The 16,229-nt window shown below is 43.0% G+C and overlaps 1 protein-coding gene across 50 annotated transcripts in view; it reads right to left on the minus strand.

Moving 5' to 3' along the window:
- Positions 1–326: 326 nt before the first annotated feature.
- Positions 327–16,229, minus strand: part of SORBS1 (sorbin and SH3 domain containing 1) — a 108,580-nt gene continuing 92,677 nt past the window's right edge. For 26 of the 50 annotated variants that reach the window (XM_052676909.1, XM_052676910.1, XM_052676911.1 and 23 more), the window contains 9 exons: positions 15,271–15,385; positions 15,038–15,163; positions 13,812–14,006; positions 11,245–11,955; positions 9,821–9,937; positions 5,363–5,422; positions 4,556–4,746; positions 3,245–3,357; positions 327–2,424 (listed from right to left, as the gene is read on the minus strand). In XM_052676909.1, coding sequence (XP_052532869.1) covers positions 2,357–2,424; positions 3,245–3,357; positions 4,556–4,746; positions 5,363–5,422; positions 9,821–9,937; positions 11,245–11,955; positions 13,812–14,006; positions 15,038–15,163; positions 15,271–15,385 — 1,696 coding nt within the window. In that variant the 3' untranslated portion in view covers positions 327–2,356. The remainder of the gene's footprint in view (positions 2,425–3,244; positions 3,358–4,555; positions 4,747–5,362; positions 5,423–9,820; positions 9,938–11,244; positions 11,956–13,811; positions 14,007–15,037; positions 15,164–15,270; positions 15,386–16,229) is intronic. The other 24 variants (XM_052676936.1, XM_052676931.1, XM_052676955.1 and 21 more) reach the window with 6 other exon arrangements.

Genomic DNA, 16,229 nt, shown 5'->3' on the forward strand with positions numbered 1-16,229 from the left:
AAACACTGGGATCAGGTGTGCTCCTGAGCTGCCAGCTCTGCACCCTGACCTCATGTTACTGAGGGATCGGATGTAAAATGTTTTTTTTCTCTGCTTTCACACCTTGTTTTCTTCAAGAATGAGCCACAGCCTGCCTGGCTCGTAAGAGAGCCCTGGTGAGGTAAAGCCAAGGTGAGAGCAGGATCTGGAAGCACGGGATGGCAGATGTCTACAGCTCAGAATGGCCACAGCCACTGAGAGCCACAGACAGCACTGGTACAAATGTGCATTGCTACAGGAATAGCGGGAACAGGCTTTATTTAATAATTTGTACAACAAACACAATAGTAATTCAATACTTCCATTTATTAATTGCCAAATAGTAATCCACTGCAATAAGGAACAAAAATCAACACAAAAATAAGTTGTGATGTGTGTGTGTGTGTGTGTGTGTGTGTGTAACTTAAAATGGCAAGAGCGAGAACAGAAAATAAACCTTTAAATGAGTAGGTTATATACAGTCAGTATTATTGTGTTACTTTGCTGGATAGATTAATTTGGTGCTGTCCAATCTTAGCAACAGCCTATGTCTTGCTATGAATAACTGAAAGAAAAAACCAAAGCAGAAAAAAAACATAAATAAGATGCAGAATTAATGATATCTCCTATTGAAGAGCAGTCAGTGGTCAGTGGTCAGTGTCATATCTGAAACTCTTTCATAGTGGATATTTTGTGCTAAAACTCTTTATATGAACACACACAGAATTCCATCATTTAAATAAAAGTGGAATAAAATTCCAACCTCTGACAACTGCCTTTCTTTTTCTCCCTTCGCTCAATGCGTTTAAATTATTTTTCTATACAAGGTAAGTACATTGTCTGTACAAAGTTAAATATACATATTTACAGTCAAACTTCTGAGACACTGAGTCTTCTCCTCCGCAGACTGAGACGGAAGACAAGCCTACTTGATTTCAAACCCAGGAGCATGGCTAGTTTATCAAAACATATTGCAAGTCGTGCTAACAGTTAGTTGTAGTTACTCTTAATAAATCTGTATAAAAGCATCAGCATAAAAATAGGCATTTTATATTATTAAATACGGCTTATGACAAAATAGCAATCTAACCTTTTGCTATTTGTATGGTAACTGTAGGAAGCAGAGTCTGATAGAACTGGTTTTGTTTATACTTCTTAATAACAAAGTGTCTATCAAAAGAGTATTTGTAGTGGATTTACAGGCAAGCCACGTTTTTTTCCTCAAAGAAATACAAATCTCTATGACTGGTAACAACCGCTGTAAACACGGCTTTCCAAACTGAGCAGACTTTTTTGTTGGACTAAGGGCCAGTCAAAATGCAGGTGTTTATTGGATCTACCATCTACACTGCAAGAACAACAGAAAAAGGCACCTTCAAAGGCATGTTTCTCAGACTTATCAGAACCTCTGACATTCAATGCTAGAGAAGCAAAGCCTTCTTCCCAAAGAGCATGCTTCAACTCTTTTTGGGCCAACAAGGGGGAGCAGAGAAAGCAAACAGCCGTAGGACTCATAAACAGGATTTGCTCTCATGGATGTTCTGTTTATTGGTTTTATTCTTTGTGCAGATAAATGTCAAAGCCAGGTTGTTTTCTCTTTAAAAAAACATTACTCAGTTCGTTTTGCTGCACACAGTACACTCACACACACACACACACCCTGCACAAAAGAAAAAAACCTTGCAGAAGTGGGTAATGTGTTAGGAAAGGGTTTGGGCTTTTTGCGTGTCTGCAGTACACTTTGGCTGACACCTCTGGATTAAACTTCCAGTCCCAAACTCCTTCTCAACAGAGTTCTGCAGTTTAACCACACTGGCTGTCCTCTGCCCATACGGGGTCTTAAGGTGCATGGCATGAAGGAAGGGAGTTCTATGGGAGTGGAAGGCAGAGCACAGTAAGCCTTCAGCAAGGCAGGAAGCCTGGCCTCCCTGACCTCACCAGTGAACGGAGAAGCTGCAAGGTCACGTACTTTCTGAAAGTACTGTCATATCTTAACACACAAACAAAACCTATACCTTTTGCTTCCCTGAAGCCTTCTCAGAAGTAAAGTACTCCATACGAATTAAGGTTATCACCAGAACTCTTGTTGGGGAGGGGAGAGGAATACACAAAGGCAGCACTGTAAACTAGAAACTGTCTCTCCTTCAGCAAACAAATCATACCCTGAATTAGTAGAAGCAGGGCTACACATTCAACTCAATACTGTACCACATAACCACATCCTCCTAACACTTTTCATCTCTTGTCTATTACATTCATAAATTGTCTCTTTCTTCATTGTTTAAAAACACCATCTGAAAAACAGCTCCATCTCTGTCACTGTGGGATTACTGTTACTTTACAGGTACAGAAGCTTCACATAGTTGCCTGGGAAGGTGCCGAATTGCCTCGTTCTCCTGGATGTACCTATAGCAAAATAAAAGACAAGGAAGCCAGAGTGAGATGGAGCCATCCAAGGAAGGCTTAGGGGTTTAAAAGGTCAAGATGGCAGCCCCTGCTGCTTGCATTCATTGTTTTATAAAAATATATAAGAGTCCTGGTCAGAGAGCCTTTTGGTATAGAAGAGATCAGAACTAGTCTGCTAATAACCATCTTTGGTCTTTGGTTCTAACAATGAAGAAGGTGGTGGTGACAGCTCCTGGTCATGTACGCTAGGAGCCAAACTTTGATCTATTCAAATGATCTCAGCTTCCTTAAGAAGCTGAGGACAAGCCTAGATTTGCACTGTTGAGATGGAGAGCGCTGTCCAGACTTACGTTACTTGAAGCTGCAAGACTTCATTTAGTTTAGACTACCATGTTTAGTTGAGGCTGGATTTCTAGAGACTGCAACTCCAATACAAGTGCTCCTTCTGCCCCCTACTTGCTACCTTCTGTAACTTGTCATGACTCCTTTGAAAAGGCACAGAAACCCACTTTTCCTTGATTCTCTCTGCTGCTCTGCAAACTGTGTGAGCAAGGAGGATCAGGAGGAAGAAGGGAATATGGAAATTAAAAGAAAAAAAAATTTGAAAACCTGGACATACAGAAAGAAAAACAAAGTTCCACTTCCCTGCACCCTAATTTTAATGTTCTCAGTAAGAGAAGATGAGAAATCATCAAAAAAGTTAAGTTGATTTTTTTCCATTCTGTTTCAATCCTGCAAATGAAAGCAGCTTCTAGATGCTCTGCAAAAATACTCATCTGCATCTCAAAGGCTCCTGCTGCCTGGCAAGCATCACACTTACCCACAAACCAGCCATCATCACATTTCTCCATAACATCAACAATATCACCATCCCTCAGTTCCAGCTCATCATCATTCTGAGGAGTGTAGCTGTATAGAGCTTGGTAGCTAACTCTAGAGTAGAAAAATACCACACGTTAGTCACTGGATTTTGTTCAATACAATCTGGACCTGTATTCCCCATTTAAAAGGTGAAAGCCACTCACATTAGATTGACTGTTACCACAAAGCTATAGCAGGAATCAGTGTCACACCTGCACTGCATAGGATGCGCAGAGCACTTTTGTTTCCCTTGTAGACCATAGACTATAGTGACTGCAGCCTTCCTAACATGCTACACCTAGAGACCAGACACCCTACAAATACAAGCCAAAACCTGAACACACTCATTACTTGTCTAAATGAGACTTTCATTCCCTTGTCAGGCACACAGGCAGGGCCATGAACTGCTAAATGGCAGAGTGAAGGTCTTGAGAAAAATACACTGCCTTGTTTACTGCACTAAGGTTGGATAAATCCTGGTTAAGGAGGCACAAAGTTTAAGATTGAATCCTGCTCTGAGGTAATTATTGCTCCAGAGGCACTCTGTAATTATCTGAAAGGAATCTTATGAAGTGGAAGAAATCTCTGGGCAAGTCCAGATCCCCTGGCTGTGGGGAGTGAAAATAGAGCGGATGCAAGAGTTTCCATTCTGCATAAAGATAGGGAAAAGCAAAGGCTCCTTTTAGGAGCCAACTGTCACTGAAACCCAGTACAGTGCAGGCTCCTATTCTCAAAACCAACAGTGAAATGCCCTAGCGAGATTAATGGCAGCTCCAGGTTTAAACTCAACATAGAGCTTTGAAGATCTTAGCCTGGCTCTCTCATATCATTCAGCCACTAATTCTTTCCTGGACCTCGCACAAAGTGACCAACCTTGGGACTTCTCACTATGCCATGAGAAGCTAAGAACAGGAATGAACATGCTGACCCATGGCATATGAGCCAGATTAGTGCATGTTAATTCACCTCCAGCTTCAGATACAAAGACACTGAAACAGTCTCCGTAAACAGCATAACTGAAATGCCCAAAGGAGACCCAGTCTTGGAGAATAAGGCCAGTGCTCCACATGCTATACAGACACAAACATCCCACTTAGATAGACTTCTCACTATTATGAGGCTATTTCTGTTCTGCAAAGAAAAGCACTAAGCAGTCACTCTTCCACAATCTGAATTTAACACCTGAGATGCTGAAGCTTTCACACATCCCCATCCTCACCATCAGTATAAGTCAAGGCCCCTGGAAGAGAGGGGAGCCAAAAGGACTTACATGTCTCGTGGTGTTTGACTTCTGTCAGGGCTGGCTCCTTGCTGCTGTGCTTGAGGTTGCTGAGAAATGATGAGAGATGGTTTATGGTCATTAGAGGTCACCTTGTTGCGAGAGTCAAGAGGCTGAGAAATAGTACTGCAGTAATGCACAGACTTTTCTGCAATGTTTATGATCTCATTGCAAACAGCTTCCTGCGTGGTAGGCAGCATTGACATCCAAAAACACCCAAAGAACAGTCAACAAGGGGGGAGGGAAGGGAAAATATAGACAGGAAGAGATGGGACATTCCAGATGCAGTACATAAGTCCAGTAAAAAAAAAAAGAGTTGTAGATCCAGGTAAACATCCAGGTAGTGGAGTGCAGAAGGGATCCAGGTGTAAGCATGGAAAAACAGGTGAGATATAGAAGAATTTGGCATTTAGTTTGAAGATTTGTAACAAATACATAGACATATATTTTAAAAAGCAGCAGCATAAGAGGTTGCAATTAGATCTGCAGTGGTACTATTACAAATGCAATGAGGTCAGTTCAAGAATGCAAGGTGGGCTGCTCCATTCATGCATTTGGCTTCATTTAGCTTATACCCAGGGACTGGCAGCACAATTAGCCCAACTTCTCATTGATTATGGCAGTTTTTCTAAGTGCTACATTCCCTTCTTCTATTGCAAACAAAACAATGTATTAATAGGTAAATAAATACCTATTTCACAGCTAAAAATGGTGCTGGTATTTTATAATCTATTGAGATGTCCCTGTCTTGGTGAAGAAAGGCTAGGACTACACATCTGATTGAAACAGTAGCCTTACCACATAGCTCTTTTCAGACTCTGTGAGATCTGGTCCAGCTCTCAATGAATGGAGGGAAGGCTGTGTGATCACCAAGCAGATGATAAGGAAGACATTTTAGCAGATGTGATACTGGTCAGAATTTAAAAAAATAAATGGTGTGCAGACAACAAAAGAAAATGAACAACTCTTCCCCTCCCCATCCCAATACCACTCTTTTTGGACAACAAGATCTTTCATTTAAACAAGACATTAGGGCTACAGTAATGCAATTACACTGCAGCGCACAGAATATTGCAAAGAGAAGGACAGCAAAACAGAAGCTTAGAGCACAGAGCCAAAGGATGAGCTAGAAGATCATGGACAGGGCTACAACCAGAACTGATACATAGTGTCACATTGCATTCCTGTGGTTGGGAGGGTGGGGGAGCGGGGCCGACAAGGACAGAAATACATACTTGAGGGCACATAACCCACTGAGAAGAATCTGCTGCTGTTTTTAGCTAAGTCCTTGGTGACTCTGACACAGGGAAGAACAGTAATTTGCTTGCTTCTTAAATAAAGACCAGCTCAGGTCCTCAGGAGGCACGATGCAGTGTAGCCCCATCAAAATCACTCTAGTTTGTACCCCACAAGGATCTGAGCTGCAACATTAATTCCCAAAACAAAGCAGAGTTTCAGGTTAGAGGAGGCTGACTGAAAGCCTAGCTCCAAACACCATCCAAGAAGCTTCTGGACTCCTTTTCTCCCCAGTCAATCCTCTTCACAGGAACTCCCATATCCCAGGTCACAGATATCCAGAACATGGTTTTTTTTAAGCATGATTCTGCATATTCAAACACAAGAAGAATGCTGTGTGCATGCTCTAGCAAATGAGATGCCTGAATGAGTGCAGTTCTGGTAATTCAAGCAGTACTGATTAGAACAGGTAAGATACAGAGCAATACCATCCTCTCTGATAATCCAATACAGTATTCATCCCAAACTCCACATGCCTCCATTTTTATGCTTTCCCATACTCTTCATTTATTTCATCAGTGCCATTCATTCTGCTCAAAGACGTGGCTGCACCACTGGCTTAGGAAAAAGCTTGTGAGCTCATAGCATCCTGAGGCAGCACAGAAGCTGAGGAGAAAGACAACTGACACCTTCAGCCCAAGCATGCACAAGGAGTCTGGAGAAGCATAGGGTGATGAGAGGTATTTCCCATTCTCAAAGCTCCTGTGAACCACCTCTTGGATCTCTAGGACTGTGTTCATCACTGTACTAAAGATAATTGACTCTCTTCTCAAAGACTGTGATCCGCTCTATGCCAATCCAACGCCACAACTCCTTCTTCGTAAGTCTTGCTGTCTTGGGCTGGAATCTGGGTTCGGTGCCTTAAAACACAATGCTCTATAACCATGTGCATAGTGTGAAAAATAAAATAAGAGAGAAAATAAAATGTAATTTGGATAGGCTAAATGGGGAGGAATTTGCCTTCAAAGCATTTACTGTGAAGCCTGAAATCACAGCAGAATATACAGAAGTCATTCCTGTCTGCCTATCATCAGTTCTGAAGGGCTAATAGCATAATTAGAAGTTTAAAATTAATATTTTACAGAGCAACAGGATATAGTGCATCAAATCTGATAAGATCAGAGTTAACCCAGGCGGTGAAGTATCTGGAAAAAACAATTTCCATCATGAGGTGAAAGGTAGCTGTAAGAACGACTTCTTTTTAATTCAAGAAAGTGCTTATTTGTTCCTCACTAATAAATTGACTGCTGCAATTGCTCCATGAGCTTAAGACCATGCTGTCCATTTCTCACTGATTATTTGCGACCTCTCAGACGAGCTTTTCTCTAAAAAGCATTAACAATTCTGAAATAAATTACTTATTTGAGAGCTAAAGAAATTAGCACTACCTCGGAATGCTCCACAATCCATCAGGGCCCTCAGCTCCCACCCTCTGGGTCACACTAAGTACTTTGCTAATACTTAAGTGTTTCTGCCTCCGTCCTACACAAACGTGGTATAGCCAGTTCCAAAGCACAGCTGGCCACTGTTTCCACCTTGTACAGAGTTTGAGGATGGATCTAAAGAGCATCACAGGTTTGTAGAAATACCAGAAAGATGTTCTATGTAAAGAGCCTAGAAAGGTCCTGAGATAGGTTTTGTACTCTTAGGAAGAAAGATCCTGGGACGACTCAGCAGCAGTTCCCCTGTTCCTAGCAGAGTCATCAGCGTGTCCAACCAACCACAGCAGCACTTGTTTGTATGTCTTCTTCCAACATGTTTCTGGTGTGAGTCAAAAGGACTACATCAGCAAAAAGAAAGCTAAGCAGAACAGACTGACATGACACACAGAAAGAGGCAGAGACACAGGCATCCCTTCAGAGATGGGCATGCAGTAGGGCTGCTCCTGCACATGGATGGAGAGCCATGAGCAGAGAAGACTGCCAGTCCTCCAGAGTGAAGGAGAACTGCTGCATATATCAGATCCCAGCTCTGGTGGGAGTGAGGGAAAAGCTGGCCCAAGAGCTCTCACAAAGGGCACTGAAAAGCTTGCTGTGCACTGCAGCCAGCTGTAAAGGCTGGCAGAAACAATGGAGAGACTCCTTGGCCACTGGATTGGGAGCCAAAGGCTCACACATGTGCTAGCACCATTTGACATTTAATATCAAGTTTCACTGGAATACTGAAAAAACATCTGTTAATTACACTTGCCATATTTTTCACATGCTATGGGCTTGCTCTTTTATCTTTTTTTCTGATCAGTTTGAACTGTGAAACTAAGAAAAGGGAATAATTTTATAATATTTAGAAGAGCCTGTGCTCTTTACATTACTGCTTAGTGGAACAGGCAAGAACACAGCCTTTAACCCAGCTCTGCATCTAAGCGGTCTTAAAATGACAAGAAACCCGGGTTTGAATTTCATAACCTGAGAGATCATCTTTTACGAGCAAAATATGACATTTAAAACAGTACAATACCTCAAACCTCAGGGACAGACAGTATTGAAAACGAAGCCAAATGCAACGGCTCGCTTGCACGTCTACTAAATGCTCTTCTCATTTAATTAAATTCAATGGAAAGAAGATAGATTTTGAAAATGCCCCCGGGTCTGCTGAAGCAATTGGCCTCTGTATGGGTCATGCAGGTAATGGGAAGTCATTATATGTGTATATATGTATATACAACACCACTACTGCTCCCCAGTAACTGCAGGCCCAGAGCTGGAAAGGAGGTCAAGGCCGGCAGCTGTCAAACACAGCGTTAACTTGACACTGACAATGGGCTGATTGTCAACGCACACAACGTATAAAATGTGCCTTGACTTTAACTCCAAAGAAGTGCTACAGTGTCCCATTGCGACCAGGTGCAGCACCCGAAATAGAAGTGCATGAGAGACAGCATGGGACATGAGGAGAGTAAAAGGAACAAAAATTTCAGAGTTAAAGCCAGATCTCAGTCTCACGAAAGTAAGAACACTGGCATCTACTTCCCACACTCACTCAGCAGAATACGGTTCACTGATGAAGCCAAGACTGCTACCCCCAAAACCATCACTAGAACTCTGCCTGGCTTTTGCTAACTGTGAACTTTCTGCTTCACACACTGCCATCGTGTGGGGCTGCGGGGAAGGACTGAGAGCCTCCAGCAGTGAGCGCTGCTCCCTCCTGAGCCGGCAATGCTGCACAGACACAACTCTGTCCCTCCCTAAAGATGACTGCAGGTGTCACAGAATCACAGAGTCATTACAGATGGAAAAGACCTCTGGAATCCCCTTGTCCAAACGACAACCCATCCCCACCATGCCCAATAACCATGTGCCTCAGTGCCGCATCCACCCTTTGCTTGAACACTGATTCCAGCACCTCCCTGGGCAGCCTGTTCCAATGTGCCACTCTTTCTGAGAACTTTTTCCAAATATCCAAACTGAACCACCTGGGAAGGCTGAGACAGGTCCCCAACATTGTGGACATCAACCTGAGTTGTCCTGTTGCAGTTCTGAGACACTCTGGCCCTGAATCCCGATCTCAGGAAATTAAACAATACCTGAATGAAAGTACCACAGGTGATGCTGTTCCTGCTAACAAGGAAGGCACTGATATTGCCTTAGAATGAAATTAAGCTGTAGAAACACAACGTCAGAAATAATCAGCAGCTGAAGTACTAAAAGTTCTGAGCTAATCCTTCAGAGGAACAGAAAATCAGATCTCCAGCTGGTACAAACTGGCAGAAGCTCACTGACCTGCAGTTAGGTGGATTTGCACCAGAAGATTTTGTCCATACCTGCCCTTCTGCACAGCCTGGAAACTGTTTAAATTGCTTGCCTTTTTCTTTTTTTTTTTTTTAAATAAAATGCTTAATTAAATGACAGGAGAAATATTGTGTGTAGAATTGTTGAATGGATAGACAAGCATATGATAAAACAATGGCATGGCATGGAAACAACTGTAAGCAATGGAAGAGTAATCAGCAAAGATGATTACCTGTGGCTTATTGACTCTACGTGTAAGTCTGGGAGGTGGCTGTGTTGTGACAGTAGAGGAAGAGAGGGCAGAGGAAGAGAGAGGAGCAGGTGAAGAGAAAGCTTTTGAGTCTGCAGTCTTTTGAAGAAAAGAAAAGTTCATCAGCTTGACATACACACTCTTATCACAGTCATTGGTAGTGATAAGAACACCTGCTATGCTGTAAGATTTGATGCACACACAGCAAACATAACTCCATGCAAGGGCAGATGCAGTTTCCTAGTTGGTTCGTTAGACCTTACCACTTCATTCTGCTTAAAACATGCAGGTTATGCCCGTAGAAAGCACTGCTAAAAATATATGCAGTCAGTAAACAGCATAGTCTTAATACAGCTTTCAATATGCTTCTGGTTATGATTCGAGCAGAAATCAAACAAGTTGTTTGAAATCAAACAAGATTTCCCAGTGTGAAATGTGTCATCGTAGAAATCACAGTCCCTCACTATTTAACACTGGCTAGATGGGATACGTCATGGAGGCAATCACATTCCATCAAGAAGCTGTTTGTAACACTATGATTTTGAGCTCCCCAAATTCCCACTCCTGTACAAGTTAGCACGGAAGTGTTGTAATGTAGTTTGGATGGCTGTAGCCCATAATGGACACTAAGACAAGCGAGAGCTACAAAGTAAGACAGATCTCCATAAACCAAGACCGAGGACAGAAAATGTTGCAGAAGCTACTAGAAGGTTCCCTTATCTTCCTTCCTGTAACATATGCCTACATATACCTAAATACTCTTGGGAGTATTACACATGGAACCTTTTCATGCAATTTTCAAAATGCAAATTTAATAAATTCCACTCAAAGCACAGATAGCAAGCAAGCCTCCCTGACTTAGCCATGCACATCCCAGACTGGGAATCACTAATCCACAGTCTCCAGGATCATCCATTCTGTATTTCCTCAACAAGGCATAGCTTTTGTGGTTCCAGAAGCCAGGCTGACTTTATAAGATATTTCAGTGCTTGGCTTTACGGGGAAGGAATAAATCCCACCACCAAAGATGGTCCATTGCACACTGGAAAATCTTTAAATAGCAAATAATTGCTTGTATTCTAGATGGTGAAGTACATGAGCAAGAGGCCTGTATGACCCTTTTATCTGACTCTTTTATCTAGTAATAGCTGTTGTCTGGCATGGTCACCTTGTTAGATATGGCCAATTGAGTCAGTTCTGTGCTACACTACTCCTGAGCACTCTTCTGAAGGTTTCTTATCTACTGCCCAGGGAATGCCACTGGTGAACCTTGGAAGAAGGTCTTAGGATCATTAAAAGTACAAGTGCCAGCCACTGGCTCTGCCTGCATGGCAGAGTAGCACAAACCTCAACACACCGGTAAAGTCAGGCATTCAGAGTAGTGCACACACATGCAGGAGAAGTACCTTCTTTTCCCCGCCTTGAAACTTCCCCAGATCACCTCTCCTCGTGCCTCTTTTCTCTGCTTTACCTCCCTGCACAATAGCCATTAGCTCCTGACACAACTGGTTGTCCTCAGAGGAACTCACAGGTCTCCTTTCTGGGCTTGCACGCATGTCTAGCTGGGATGGTTTCAGACAGCGCTCCACAGAGATGTTGGGAGCAGCATGGGAACCCTGCTCAGGGTTGCTGCTGCCCTCTCTAGTCTTCTGGAGCCAGGCCTGGCTGCCAGGGGTGCCGTGCTGCTCTGTGAGGATGCTCTCAGGGCTCCCGCCTGCCCAGCGAGGGCAGGGAGAAGAGGAGCCACCAACCTTCTCTTTGCTTTGCGGAGCAGCCAGGTAGTAACTGCGAGCGGAGGGCTGAGGCCCAGATGAGTAAAAGGGCAAGGGGGATTTAATGGACCTTGGAGTTGAGGAGCCAGAGAGATGAGAATAGGGGAGGCTGAACGAGGGGGAAGGGCTGGCTACAGTAGGAGGTGAGAGAGAGTCAGTGTGGGAGAGGGAGGCTTCAGGCAGAGAAGGCAATGGAGCAGTTAAGGCAGGAGTGGTGCTGGGAGACACTCCCACAGTCAGAGCAATCCACTCGGATGTGACTGCCTGCACCTCTGGAGACAAGGCACGGCGTGAGAAAGGCAAAGGCGGAGGAGTTGGTGTATGGAGCAGCTCAGAGCTGGGAGACTTGAAGGAGACAAAAGCAGAAGAGAAAAAGAAAGAAATGAACAAAAATAAGAAAGGAAAATAAAAAAAAACTATTGAACAAAAGCAAAAGAAAGTGAGCAAGCATGAAGAGGAGCAGATCTACAACCAAGCACATGCCTAAGTTCTCCATGGACAAGTGTACCCTGGAGACAGCTGGAGAATCTGCTGTCCACAGCTGCTCCAACCATGGAGTCTTGTCCATGTCTGTATTGGTAATACCTTTCTCCAGCCTTTGCCAGGATTCCAGATGTCTTGTGGAAGACCTTATACTTCTTACTGTTAATCCTAAGTACCTTAAGGAGTAGCTAAAATCACCATCCATGATGGCAGCATACAGCATCTGACTGGCCTAGCAGTAACACAGGGGACTTTGGCAGCTCACATCATGGAATCAGTCAGAATTCATAGCTGCAATGAATTTTGAGTTTATCCAACCTTACATTGAATAACACCTACCCCTCAAGAAATTTGCATTGCTGAAGCTGTGGAGGAGAAACAAATTAAAAGCAAACAAACAAAAAAAAACAACCAAACAAACAAAAAAAAGAAACAGCTATGGCTATTTGGTCTTTGGCTGATTAAAGTCCTGTGTTTATAAAGGCAGAACACAGGTTCAAAGTCTGCCCTTGGCTGTTGCCATCAGTGAGACCAGCTACGTGTACAGAACTGATCACTGTTTCTCAGTCCTCTGCCATGTCAGACAAAAAAAGTAAGGAAGAGAACTGCTCTACTCCAAGGGAATCAAAAGGATAGTTAAGGAAACCAAAAGAGGTTGGATATAATCCCTTCCATCAAAGAGAGAAGCTTGCAGAGAGCTAGTGGCAGACAGGCCACAGCTACACAGTGACAGCCAAGCTCAAACAGAAAAACATGGCTGTAGACCACTTCAACAGCAAACCCCAAACAAGCAGCAAGCCTCTCCTCTTTACACAGTGGCTAATAACAAAAGCACTCTTTAAGGGAAGATCCAGATAGACACCATGCAAAAGCCATGGCATCCTGTACTGTATATACTCTCCTCCTGATCTCAAGTCTCCACTTTAATTCCTTGCAGTCTTGACCTCAGAATGGCCTTCCATGGTCCTGTGACACATCAGAACCTCATGGCCCCACTCCAGACACATATGCTGACATTTGAGCATGAGTATTTGCAGAATGAGAGCAAAACATACAGATTTAGAGACTCATTGCCTCCCCAATACATATTCCACGGCAAACGTTCTGGGACTCTTAGATTCCCCCTGCATTTATCTGTTGCCATTTTGATTTCTGGTTTGAACTGTAGCAGAGCTTGCAGTTAATCCAGTAGTCGTGAAAAATCCCAGGTTAGCTTGCTCTCTGAACTTGAGTTCACTTAGTACCAGTCACAAATAATACAGAACACTCTTGTGACTCTGTCTCCTAAAACCTTGGTCCTGACCTGGAACATTTTGGAGTAAGGGTCCAGCTTGATTCAAGCTGTTTGCAATCAACCATAGTGACTGCACCATAACAGTCCATGATGCCCTGGAGGTCTGTAAACACCCCAGAGGGGAAGCTGGATCACCTATATACTCATTCCGTTTCTGGCAGTGAAATCACAGCCGTTTCACCCTGGCCTGAATTAAAACTATGGATAAGTGAGGAAAAGCTCAATCTCTAAATCTCTAACTGACCCATTAATTAACCTTTCTGGTAAATGAAACATCACCTTCTCTTGCAGGGAGCACTTAGGCTTTACTGCAGAGAATACCAGTGTTAGCTAGAGCTTTTTCCAGCTACTATTTCTAGCACAGTAATGGCAACATGCCCCTGTTGTGCAAGCTGCGTTTACTGGCTGCGTCTAGTCCAAATACCTGTGGTGAAGCTGTCACGCTGCGGTTAGGGGAGAGTGACACAGGTGGGTCTGGATATTCAATGGCATTCTTGACCACTGGCCGTTTGAGCACTTCCACATAAGTTACAGGGAAGATGCCTTGGCGACTGGTGCCAGAGATTCTTCCTTCATACCAGTTCTCATCCACTCGTCGAATCAACGTGATCCTTTCACCCTGTTGAAAGAGCGGCAATGAAGTCAAAACAGATTACATTTTTAATCTTGCTGCAATCGACTTAAAACAATCTGTGGCTCTCAGCCTTCCTTATTTCCCAGTTATGTAGTCCTTACCCTAACATCTGGGTGGGAATGATACTCTTCAGTTCAGAGAAGAAAGAAACATAGACCCTTTGGTGCACTTTTTGGACTGCCTACAGGTTATGTTCATCTCACATTTTCAAGACTATGCATACTAAAGTTAGTTTAAAAATGGAAAACAGAGGTTGTAGTCTGACTGTGAGATCCTTTAGGGGTATGAGAGGTACGTGGAATATGCACAGGTCTGCAGTTTAAACCAGATCTCTCTATGCCCTCTCTCTTATTTTGCTGACAAATGAAGTGACTTTCAGATCCTTAATACAAACTATAAGCCCCGCCTTCACACATAATTAAAAGACAGCTGACAAGATCTAATTTGAGCATCATGATAACAGGATGCTGGTTGAAAAAGAGAAATTCTGCTGTTTAAATGTGTTTGACTGCACTGAACAGTCATTACAGAACTAATTCCTATTCTGCGACTGCAATCAGATCTAGGAAGTCACTTCAGCATGACAGAATATCGTCTGCCTTGCCTCGTTTAATGACTTGGTTTGTAGTGCGAGGGAAGGGGAATCTGGCTTTCCTCTTATTGAATCACCATTCTCACAAGACTATGTGCACCTCCACTGGAGAGGATCATACTGCAGACATGTCATCAAATATTTAATTTTCTTTGCACAGCCCAGCTTACAGCATTTGCACTCCAAGTATCTTCTCAGCTAAACCTAAGAAAGCAATTAGCACTTCTTGATTCAGCTGATCTGCAACACTCTCATCACAATACACAACAGTAGGGTAAAAACATGGGTGATGAGGGTGAATCCTTGACAAAAAGGTTGATCTTACTGTCATTTGGACAGTATTCCATCCATTTGGAAACAGAAAGTTACTGGCATTACAAAACTTTTGTCTGGACTCAATTCATCAGTGCAACTTAGGTCTTACCTTTCTGAAAGACATTTCTACTTGAGTATCACCATTGAAGTTGAACTTAGCAATAGCATCTCCATATTCCAATACTTGCAATGGTAATGGCTTTTTGGGCTGAGCTTTCTCAGCTGGTGGGAGAAGCTAGAATGAACAAACAAAATCAAGAGAGTTGCATGAAAAAAGCTCATGAAATCATCACTAGCAAAAAGGGAATGGGCAAAGAGAACACCTCCAGGGTAAGCAGCTACCTCTATATAGGATCGTGGGAAGATGCCAACTCTGCCATGGTGTTCACCTTCATACCAATTCTGGTCAATCTGCTTGTAAATGTAAACAATATCTCCTTTTTGCAGAGGAAGTTCCCTGTTAACAACACAAGTACTCCATCAGAATTCCACTGGAGATCAGATGGGTTCTTTTTCTGTTCAGCAACTCCTAAGTAACAAGATCTGCAACATCCCTATAGATACACATCATGCTCCAATCAAAGTGAAGGCTATATGTTGAGAATTACCCTGTTCACACCATCATGTGCAAAGAACTCTCTTGCTCTTTGTGTATTCTGTTAAAAAAAAAAAAAAAAAAAGAAACAACCAGACTTATGACCCTACTGACTACACATCCTTCCAGCAGCAGTGGGGTCAAACTCAAGCAAAAGGTGCCACTGGCTGCTCTCCATGTTGGATATAGTGGGAGGACTGGAAGCTGTGCTCAGTTCCTGCTTCAAAACTGGTCATGACACAAGAGCCTTCCAAAATGACACAAGATTTTAATGGAAGGTTGTTTAGTGATTAGATGAACCCTCAAACACACAGAAGTTGATTCTGTGAATATTACACTTGGGTCAGCCAGTGGCTGTGCAACCACTGACCTCATGTGGGATAACAGTTGGGATTTGAATCCAGAGTCTTCAGTGCTAGAATTGTGAAGAAGGTACTCATATTGTAGTCAGCTTGTACTAGGCTCATAAGCCTACTGTGTGGTTCCCGATGGAAAAACAAGCAACCCAGACTTTCCTATCACAATTTTCACAAGCTCTGCTTTACTTTTGTCTGATACCTCGCATGTTCTCCTCAAGGGACATAATAGTTAGCCCTTGCATTTGCTTCAGTTTTTCTGCAGGTCCTGGGGTCCAATGCTTTGTAAATCATTATAAATCATCACCTCTAGACATATAACAAAACCATCCCAGGGCAGCACCTGAGCA

The sequence above is a fragment of the Tympanuchus pallidicinctus genome, unplaced genomic scaffold, assembly GCF_026119805.1.
Source record: "Tympanuchus pallidicinctus isolate F22 unplaced genomic scaffold, pur_lepc_1.0 scaffold16, whole genome shotgun sequence".
Taxonomy (NCBI): domain Eukaryota; kingdom Metazoa; phylum Chordata; class Aves; order Galliformes; family Phasianidae; genus Tympanuchus; species Tympanuchus pallidicinctus.